General features: G+C 34.0%; 1 protein-coding gene across 1 annotated transcript; it reads right to left on the reverse strand.

Annotated features, from left to right (window-relative positions):
• Positions 1–3,701: 3,701 nt before the first annotated feature.
• LOC105964316 (serine/threonine-protein phosphatase 7 long form homolog) lies at positions 3,702–5,607 on the reverse strand. Its single transcript, XM_088812305.1, has 5 exons — positions 4,981–5,607; positions 4,664–4,827; positions 4,473–4,576; positions 4,307–4,394; positions 3,702–4,226 (listed from the first exon to the last, which is right to left on the reverse strand). Exons 1-5 carry the CDS (start codon positions 5,477–5,479, stop codon positions 3,702–3,704), a joined length of 1,380 nt encoding a protein of 459 aa, XP_088668431.1. The 5' UTR covers positions 5,480–5,607.
• Positions 5,608–11,154: the final 5,547 nt, after the last annotated feature.

The raw sequence follows: 11,154 nt of genomic DNA on the forward strand, positions 1-11,154 counted from the left end.
TGTAAGCATAATTTTCGTGAAAAAAAAAAAGAGATTGTTCTGAAATTAAAATTAGATCAGTAATCGGAATCGAATGACTATATATACCAATTCAGTTTAGAAACCTAAAAAGAAAATCAAAAATAGAAATTTTGGAATTCAGATTGAATAATATGGTTCCACAATTGAAAATACTCGAATCGAACTCGGTGTAATTACGAAATTCCATTCCAAATTTCTCAATTGTTTCTTAATGAATTTAAATATGTCAATTGGCATTATGATTAGGTTGCATACCTCCTTCAAATGTTATTTGAATTTGGGTCTTTTGTATTCTATATTGGGTGAAATACACAAACACAGACACATCTATATTAGTATTTGTAGATCAACGGTAAAAATTTACTAAACATAGTCTTCAACGGAACATTGGATTTGGATTTCAAAATGATAATTAATGCTTTGCAAATGTATTGCGCCATCGGGATGTATATGGCTTAACTTTGACCAAGAAAACTAAAAAGAATATTATATGAAAGAAATAAATAAATAGCATTTGCCAGTTATGCATTTTAATTTATTATATGTAAATTGGTGTTTAAAATTGCAGACATGTGTTGACAAGTTGCGTGTGAAGAGTGGGAGCGGGGTGATTGGGGAAGAAAACGCACTAGGGCTTTTGAATCGTGTTATTGAAATTGCATTTTAGTGCTTATAGTTAGAGTTCAGGCTAGGGGTGGTAAACAAGCCGAGTCGACTCGTGAACTTGATGAGTTGGATCAAAAAAGCTCAAACTTGGATTCGATTTTTTTGAGTTCGAACTCGAGCTTTCTGACGAGTCGAGCTCGAGCCAGTTTTTAGTTGTTCATGAGCTCACGAGCCACTCGCAAGCCTAATTTTTTTTTTGTTTTTTTATTATTTTTTATAGGGTAAATTACAAACACCCCGCTGAGGTATGGTCAAATTACAAAAACCTCCCTCTTGTTTGGATAATTACATCTACCCCCCTCAACTATGATTTTTTCTTAGACCTCTACCTTTATGGTGCCAAATTCAACATAGTCATCTAGATTCCGTGAAATGTGTTCTAGTTTGTACTCTTTTTGTGTAAAAAATACAGTTTCCTATGCACCACAAACTGATATATATACAAGCTAAAAATCACATATTATGATCATCTTGCTTCATAATGTAGAGTTTGAATGGGATAAAACGGGTACAAAAGTGATAATATTCCATATAATCTCGAAGATTCCACTAAATTTGATGAGTTGAGGGGGTGGTTGTAATTCTCCAAACAAGAGGGGTGTTTTTGTAATTTGACCATACCTCAGGGGGGTGTTTGTAATTTACCCTTTTTTATATTATTTTTAATTTGAATAATGAATAATAGTATAAAATATTATATAAATATATAAAAATATTTAAAATATATATAGAATTACAATTTATTATTAATTTTGTAAAAAATTTTTCCACCAAATCCTAAATATATTAGTGTTTATGGTAAATGTTTATTATTATTATTATTATTATTATTATTATTATTATTATTATTATTATTATTATTATTATTATTATTATTATTATTATTATTATTATTATTATTATTATTATTATTATTACCACTATTACTACTACTACTACTATTTCCAGTCTATTATATTTTTTCTAAAAAATATTGTTTCATTTATTTGATGATCAATTTCATATTATGACAATAGTTTTATGGTTTTTTTTAAGGAGTTTGTGTTATTGGATTCGCATAAATGTTGATGTTGTTATCGATATCACTAATAAATTTTAGGGCAAATTACGGCCACCCTCTAACGTATGGCAGAATTACGAAAAAATCCCTCTTGTTTGTGTGATTACATCCACCCCTCCTTTTAAATATTTTTACATAAAATTTATGTAAATCGATTATTTAGCAAACCAAATCGTATATTCAGTTCGGTAAACGCTATGAAATGTTGGCGTACCGAAATTTTGGTTAAGTTTTACGGATTTAACATCCTTAAATTTACCTGTGGAGAAGTATTTTTGAGAGCTAATGCATAGTTGAGGGGGGCTGTAATTACCCAAACAGGAGGGAAGTTTTTGTAATTTGACCACAACTCAGGTGTGGCTGTAATTTGCCCTAAATTTTATTATAATTATTATTATCATGTATTAACTAATCATCATTTTCATTTGAAATGTTATCACAAGCATCACACGGGATAATGCTAGTATTATATATATAATGATATATAAATTGGCAATATTTTTTATTTTTAAATCAAGAGCGAGCAATTGCAGGGGCAATTTTTTTTTTTGGGTTGTTTTGGGGGGGAGTTTTTAAAATGGGGCTGTTTGGGGGGTAGTAATTAATTTGGTGTTGGACGCCACCGGGAACGGCGGCATTAGCCGGAGACGCCACTGGCAGTGGCGGCACCGGCTGGAGACGCCGCCACCGGTGGCGTCTTCTAATAATTTAATAATTTAATATTTTAATATTTTAATATAATATTTTAATATTTTAATATTTTAATATTTTTTAATATGTTATTATTTTAATATTTTCTTATTTTTTAATATTTTTATTAATTTTTAATATTTTAATATTTTCTATTTTTTTAATATTTTTTGATTTTTAATTTTTTTTACAAATAAAACAATTCTAACTACATTCATTAGTTTGATGTTAGTATTAAATTTATTACATTTTATCAATTAGTATTAGATTTATTACATTTTATCAATTAGTGTTAAATTAATCATTGCATATATTTATCTAATCAACACAATAAAATATGTAGACAAAAATAAAAGGAGTTCTAGAAAATAGAAGAGTTATATAAAATAAATAGGTCCAATAAAAGAGTTATATAAAATAAATAGATCCAAAATGAGTAAAAAGACAAAATGAGTACAATAAAATAAAATTGGCACTATGAAGTCAGTGCCTATGTGAACCAGTGCCACATGCAGGTGCTCGTCTAGTCCTACGTGGCCTACCATCTCGACGAATGTCAGGATCTGCCGGTACATCATCAACAAACTGGGTGTCATCCGGTGGATATGGAACAGGTGAAACATTATACTGTGGTCGGATCCGCTCTTGGGGACTTGAGTATCCCAAATTGAGCTCCAAATGTGGACCCCATGAAGAGAACCGAGTATCAATAGCAGGAGGATGTGGGGTAGCTAGAGAATCGGACCATGGGATATCTGGAACGTAATCATTCGTAGATGGACCAACTAAATCTGTAAATATGGGTACCTGAGATGTAGACGCACCGAACATATCCATAAATCCCTGTGTAGTAGATAAATCGTCCATACCTCCATGCATAGGAACATCTGCATAGAAGGGTGTATGGGAAGCAAATGGACCGGCAACATCACCAGATGGAGGTACCCGAGATGTAGATGCGTAATAGTTCCCCTCTCTTGTCTGTCTCACGTCATCCTCAGTAGCTCTTTCGGTAGCGCTGGACCTTCTTCTGGTACGTCTATCTCGATGCGGAGAAGGTATAGGAGGTATGGCTGGTATCGGAGGTAAGCTGAACGAAGCACCATCTCTACGTAGAACTTGAGTCCCAGCTGCATACATCCGTGTAGCATTGTCCTGAAACAGATCATATATCTGATCGTCATCTCGAGAAACTGCCCTAGCTGCAAGACTCATGGATATAAGCTGATTACCCTGAAATAAAAGGCATTACAAGTTTAAGAACTTAAGAAACTGAAAAAACAAATTGAAAAACATCGAAAGTAATGGTTGTTTTGAGAAAAATACTAACCACAAGATCCAGTAAAATCGGGTCTCCAACCTGAAAACCAATATCATCAAGATTGTCAATCGGTGATATCAAACGACGTGTGTGCCTCTCATACCACTCGTAGTATCCTGGATCTGTCTGAGGCCCACTAAACTCAATAAATGGATAGTCAACGGGAGAATCAAGTCGGCCATGCCATCTATCAACATAGATACGGTGAAAACGAGCCCAATCTCTACCTCCTGCGCCTCGACGATCATAAGAATGCAACTTAATCTCAACATCGTGATCAGTAGGATGTGGTGGTATATGCTGTATCCTACCAAACTGACGTAGCACCCTATACGGACGATGCATCTCAACTCTCTCGTAAAATATAAGGGGACAACTCGACAACCAAAGCTGTGGATGCACTATCTCAGGATACTCAAGTAAAGCGCCAAACTCAGGATCTAGTTCACTATAAGGCATCCATGTAAACTAGAAAAAAAAATATTTTTTTAATATATTGTTAAGTAGACCAAAAACATTAACGTAATTGCTGTTAACTTATAAATAACCTGATCCCAGAGCATCCGATCGAGCGTCGTACGATAAACACGTATATTATTTCGCGAGGATCGAGTGTGACTAGTAGGTCTGATCCAACTGTAATATCATATGAAAATTTGTTAAGTCAATATATTAACCTTCATACAAATAAATTATTAGTACTAAGATGTTTACCGTGCACCGTAAGGAGGGTGTGGATATGCAAGCCGACGGGGATCATCTTCTACTACTAGTACTATTGCTGGAGCGAGTAAAGGGATCCTCGACCATGCCCAAATCTAATTATTAAACATAAAAAAGTATAAAAAACCGCAAGAATAATAAACTATTAATTTAAAGTTTAAAAGTATCAAAAATCCTATTACCTGTAACAGAGTAAGCGCACCACCTAGATTAGTTTTCCTCTTATCCAACTCAACAGTGCCGTCTTGTTCCACAACTTTCCTAAGTAAAGCCCCAGTGCATAGCTCACGATACAAATATCCAAGAACTGCACTACCCCAACTGAAAGTACGCACCGCCTCAAGATCTTCGAAATGACGAAGATACAACAACGAGATTGCACTTGAAGATGTGTTAGGACACATAATCCCCCCAAGTAGCAATAACAGTAAACACCTGACATGCTGCTGAACACGCTGCTCTGTGCTATCATCGGTAATCTTGCAATGTTGTTAATATATGGCCAGATCAGTTGCGTAGAGCCTTCTCCCTTTGAAAGCTCGATCTGAAGGAGTATATCCCAACCACGTCTGACAATAATCCTGCCACTGCTCCTTCGACCATGAAATATCCTGTCCAGTAACAGGTAGTCCATCAACAGGCAAACCCCATAATAATGCGACATCCTCAAGTGTCACTGTCGCCTCCCCTGCTCGAAAATGAAACGTGTGTGTCTCCGGACGCCATCTCTCCACTAAAGCTGCAATAAGATGCAAATCGACTACGAGACGACCACATCGATATACTCCATAGAACCTAGTATCAACTAAGTACTGCATCACTCTAGGGTGTGGATCATCATCACCATTATCTCCATATAAACCCCAAATCCAACCATCACAGCGTCTCCCGCGCACAATATCATCCACGTTTGCCGATGTAATCGATCTAGATACGTGCTCTGACTGGCGGTATAGCAATGAAGTGTCTCGCGGACCATAAACATAACTGACATCCATCCTGTATAATAATATACATAGAACACTCAGATAATATGCACAAGTGTAATAATAAATACACACTAATAAATAAAACACTAAGATAGATTCAGATAATAAGTACAAATGCAAAGTCAAATAAAAAGTCAAACACGATAATAAGAGCCTACTTAGTCCGACGTGAAAACACGCTAATACATAGAAAAACTCAGATACAAAGTCAAACACGATAATCTCTGCAACGCTTCAAACCATACCAAGCTTGCATTTTTGAAAGTTGAAATCCTAATTGAGACCTCACAATATTCTGTGCTTGTGATATTTTGCAAGCTGGATCATCTCGAACGGACTGAACCAATAAGGCAGCAATGTAGTTCCTGTCCAAATTCTTGTGTTCATTCGACATTTCATCCATTATGCAGTTGTGGGGCCCACCATATCTCGTAATAAGGAAGAATCCTTTGCCCGATTTTTCAATTCCCCGTAACGACCATCTACAAGGCCTTTCAGGTGTGCTATGCTTGCACTTGACACTCCATATCTTCGGCTTACTTTCGACAACCGTGAATTCCTGTTTAGCAAATCGAATCGAATGGTCTCTCACCGCGGCGCAAAGGCGTTTTTTGTCCTCAAACACCATCCCAACCTCAAGAATACCCCGATCGCTATCGTAAAACTTATCATATCGGCCCCTTCCAACATCAACTGAATCTGCCGCCACTTCTGGAAACGTCATCGAGAAAAATGGGATTGACTCATACAACGTCGGTTGTTCCTCTGCTTCCGCCTCGTTGTGCTGCAACCACGTCTCCCGAACACCATCTTGTACGTCTTCATCTTCATTGTCGTCGTCTCCGTCATCGGATGGTTCGGAATTGACAGGACTGTTCGGCCCAAAGGAGTCACCTATAGGGTCTTCATCTTCAAAAATGCTCCGTCTCGCGGAACTCGACTCACCAACAAATCCCCCTAAATTACCATAGTTAATTGTATGGGAATCTCTGTGCACCTCTCTCGCTCCACTAGTCTCACAATAATTAGGGATGCTTTGTGTCGCCGCCAGAAAATCCGGAGTCACCTCCGGTTGTGAGAAATATGGTTCATTCAAATCAAATGCATCTACGCTCACTTGTGTTGGGGCACTATCAATGTACTTCGGTTCAATCTCAACAAATACTTCGATTGCCTCATTCCCTTCGTCCGGATCAATATACATTTGTAAATCTTCATCTGTTGTCATCTCGGTAATCATCTCCCTCATTCTTTCTCCATTATAAATGTAAGATTTGCAACACACTCTTAGCCCAAACTGATTAACATCGACATCTAGACGTTGATACAACTTTGACAGAAATTGTGCAAAGGACAAGTCACGTTTAATTCGAAATGCTGTTTTGTGGGCAATACTATATTGCACTACCCAATCATCGGGAATTATGTGACCTCCAAAGTACACGTACACCTTGACATTAGTTTTAGCCGCCATCAATCTTCAAAAGATTAAGGAGTTAATTAACTCATCAATCCAATCCAGATTAATTAATAATGAGGCATATTAGTCAAAAAATAATAATTTAACTAAGCACACACACCAAAAAATTAATTAGTTAATTTAATTTAATTGCCCGATGTTTTACAAAACAACACCATTTTAGCTATGGTTTTACAAAACAACACTAGTTCAAAAAAATTTGCCCATGCTTATAAAATATATATAGTACTAATACATAATATAATATAAATAAACTACTAACTAACTAACTAACTAACTACCCAAAAACATCCTTAAAAAACACTAATCACATGTATTTACAATAATTAATTAAAAAATTTGGACATAATATAAAATTATAATAATAATTTGTTTTTAATTATTTACAATAATAATAGAAAATTACCTTGTTGGGTGAATAACACCGGCGGCAAGTACCACGGAGCACCGGCGGCGGCGAGAGGAGCACCGCCGGCGGGGCAGGCGGCGTCGGCGGCGGCACCCAACGGAGAAGGTAAATAATAATTTTTTTTTTTTTAAATTTAACCGAAGTAAAAAAAAAAAGTAAAAAGAAGAAGAAGAAGAGCTGGGGGAAGGGGAAGAAGAGCTGGGGAAAGAGCTGTGGAAAGAGGGGTTAAAGACGCCGCTGACACGGGCGTCTTTAGGAGACGCCGTTGTCAGCGGCGTCTTCTGGTCAAAGGCGCGGCTCTCGAGGTCAATGATCCGGATGTCTTCATCTGGACCGTCGGATCAACTTGAATCTGCACCGTTGAAAAATAATATATTAAAAAATATTAAAATATTAAAATATTAAAATATTAAAATATTAAAATATTAAAATATTAAATTATTAAATTATTAAAATATTAGAAGACGCCACCGGTGGCGGCGTCTCCAGCCGGTGCCGCCGTTGGGCGTGGCGTCTCCGGCCGGTGCCGCCGTTGCCGGTGGCGGCCAACTCCAATTTGAAAACTACCTTCAAAATCACACCATTTTAAAAACTTGATTTTAAAACAACACTAAAAAAAAAATTGCCCCAGCAATTGCACACCCTTGTACAGGGTTGGATCCGCCGCCAACTTCGATAACGTGGGCAGATGAATATTGAGTCGATTTCACTGTGTGTGAGATGTATTGACTATTGAAATGAATCTCTATATAGGATAAATATATACCTATATGTATTATATGTGTGGCCATTATCAGATCACTTTTGCGTTAAGAATATTTTCATAACTAACTCTCACACGTATCTTATATATAAAACAAAGATATTTTGAACTAAAACCTAGGGGTATTTTGACAATTCATATCCTAACAGTTTTTTCATACGGTTTTCTCAATGAAAAAAAAAAAGAAAATCCCTCATATTTGTACAAAATTGGATACACAATGAATATATAAAAAATAAGCTTCCTTATTTCATGGGTTGAATAAACTGAATAACTACATGATAAATAAATTAAATAATAAAAAACAAAGAAAGTTAATAATAATAAATAATTGATAAAGTTAACTGTCCGGGTCCAGTATTTGATATTCTTTGGTATAATTCATAAACAATATTTAACCTCTTCCACCCACTAACTCATCATCACACCATGATCTCAATCCATTATCAATTTCATTGCTCTATTTAAACCCCCAAAAAACTCCACAAAAAATCACAATTTTTTTTTGCCAAGCCTCTTCTTCTTGCTAAAAATAAAATTTATTCTTCTTCTTCCTCACAAATTATTTTCAACGTAGCCAATTGCTTTCTACAGGTAAACAATACAATGTTTGTTATTTAGATTTATTTATATCAGATTTTTAAATTTCACATCACCAATAGTTGCTAACTATTTTGATTTTTTTTTTGTGCAACTCAGGCTTAATTTATGTGCACAATGTCCCCGTATGACAAGCATGTGCCTTCACATAATGTTCGAAGAGATATTTATATTTTGTGGTTTTTTCTTCTTGCTTTTCGCTCTTTTAATTTCTTTTATTTTTACAATGTTGAAACTATTAATTATGTTTGTATGTCTAATATATGTTTATGCCAGTTTACTTTTTTATTTTATTTTTCTTTAATTTCTTTTTTGATCTATTTGTGGAATTTCGTTTTCTAATTATACATTACATTGTTAGTTTAGTAATACGATGTATTACTGGAGTTGTATTAGTTTGTTCCTTCCTACTACGACTACTATGTTTGACAGTTCTTACTGAGAACTGATTGGCTGATATCTCTTCGGATAGAAGGCTGTATAATTTATATGTAAAATTCAACTTATTAAAAATTAAATATAGTATTTTCATGAATAAATTTTTATGAGTTATTTTGAATGAAGAAACCGAACCAATGTCTAGCTAAATACTATTTACTTTAAATAACTAAAATAAATAAATCAATTTAATTTGTCAAAATAGGAGGTAAGTAAAGAAATAATAAATTATAATTAAATATTATTTAAATAACAAATAAATTAACATAAAAATAAAAACAAAATAACAAATTAAAACTAAATACTATTTAATTAAAATCAACCAAAATAATATTATTTTACATACAACTTAATAAATAATTAACAAATTAAAACCAAATCAACCAAAATAAATTATTTATCAATTTAATTTGTACGTCTGACTCATGGAATATATATACATAATAGTATTTAAAAATCAATTTATTGCTTTAATTTCTACGTTTTGTTAACAATTTTTTTCCCTTTAATTTATAGATTTTGATTAAGTTTTCTTTTATAAATGATATTAAACATCTTACAGTAAAGGTGGATTGCGTGGATGGAAGGAAGTAAACACCCATATTATATATAACTTCCAACATCCTTTTCAACTCCTCCACTAAGACATATAAGGGGTTTCCTCCATTATCATGCCATGTTCAACATCTTTCCTGTTGAAACTTCCATGACAATAAATTTTCATGCTCATCTCAACAGTTACAACCATTTGTCTGTTGCAGTATAAGTAATCTACTATACAATCTTTTGCACTTGGTGACTGTAAACAAGGTTTCACCAATCTGTTGTTCGATCGAGATTCCGTCGGATTTAATTTAAGGTCATCTACGAACCTCTCACTCATCTATTTATTTTTTCTAAGAATTTCTCCTGTAAATGCCTTTTCAATGGTTACTATGCATTAAACTTTAAATATTGTGTAAATCTAACTGTGAGTTAACATAACTAATTGTATAATAAACGTCATAACGAATTGTATTTCCGTTTATTTTGATGACATATTTTTTTATACCTAACAGATCGTTCACTACCTCCGCAAGAAAGCCGTAGAAAAAAGAGACGTTATTCAGAGTGCAATAAAGAAAATTGTGACTCTAGCACAACCTCATCATCTATTTTAACAACTCATCCAACAAGAGATGAAAACTATTCGTCATCGCATAATACATATGCAACATCCACGATTGAAGTTAATACATTGGGTGAATGCGCACTTAATCGACAATGTGATATTTTAGGTAATTCATCCTCTGGATTGAAAGATAAATTTTATCATTTTTTAAATTTAAATTTAAATTTATTTTTAAAAACTTTAAAAAGGTTATTTTTTAATTTTTTTCTCTTTAATTCATTTTCATTTGTCGTATATATTAATCAACCACCTCTTTAATTAAAGATTTGAAATTGGTTGCACATTCACAATGATTTGCACACAACACAAGCGGTCAAAATATTCCTCTAGGTATTTCATTTAGTTATATTGCGTACATTTTTTTTTCACATTTATATGTATGTGCACACAATTCTGTATGTTATTTTAACAATATTTTAATCAGATATTAGCGGGAAACTTGGACAAGACATATCTGGCCATGGAATAAATAAAAATACAACTCTTTCAAATTCAGGTATGTTTATAAGTATTGTACCTTACATAATTATGATTTTTTTTTAAATGGTTTGTTTTAATTCCTTATTACCGTAAATGTAAATATATTAATAAATATAAAGCATGTCTTCCAAGGTACGGAATATTGGGACATTGGTGATCCAATTTATGAATGCAGCTATTGTGGGGCAATGATGTGGTATGATGAGCGATTAGAGAAGCATGTGATGAATAGTACACAACCGAAATTTTCTCTATGTCGTAGTCAAGGAAAAGTTCAACTCCCATTTCTTACGAATTGCCCACAAACTCTACAAAATATTTATTTCAAGCGTGATGCAAGAAG

This window comes from Erythranthe guttata, chromosome 13, assembly GCF_056151865.1.
Source record: "Erythranthe guttata isolate IM_541 chromosome 13, IM_541, whole genome shotgun sequence".
Lineage (NCBI taxonomy): Eukaryota > Viridiplantae > Streptophyta > Magnoliopsida > Lamiales > Phrymaceae > Erythranthe > Erythranthe guttata.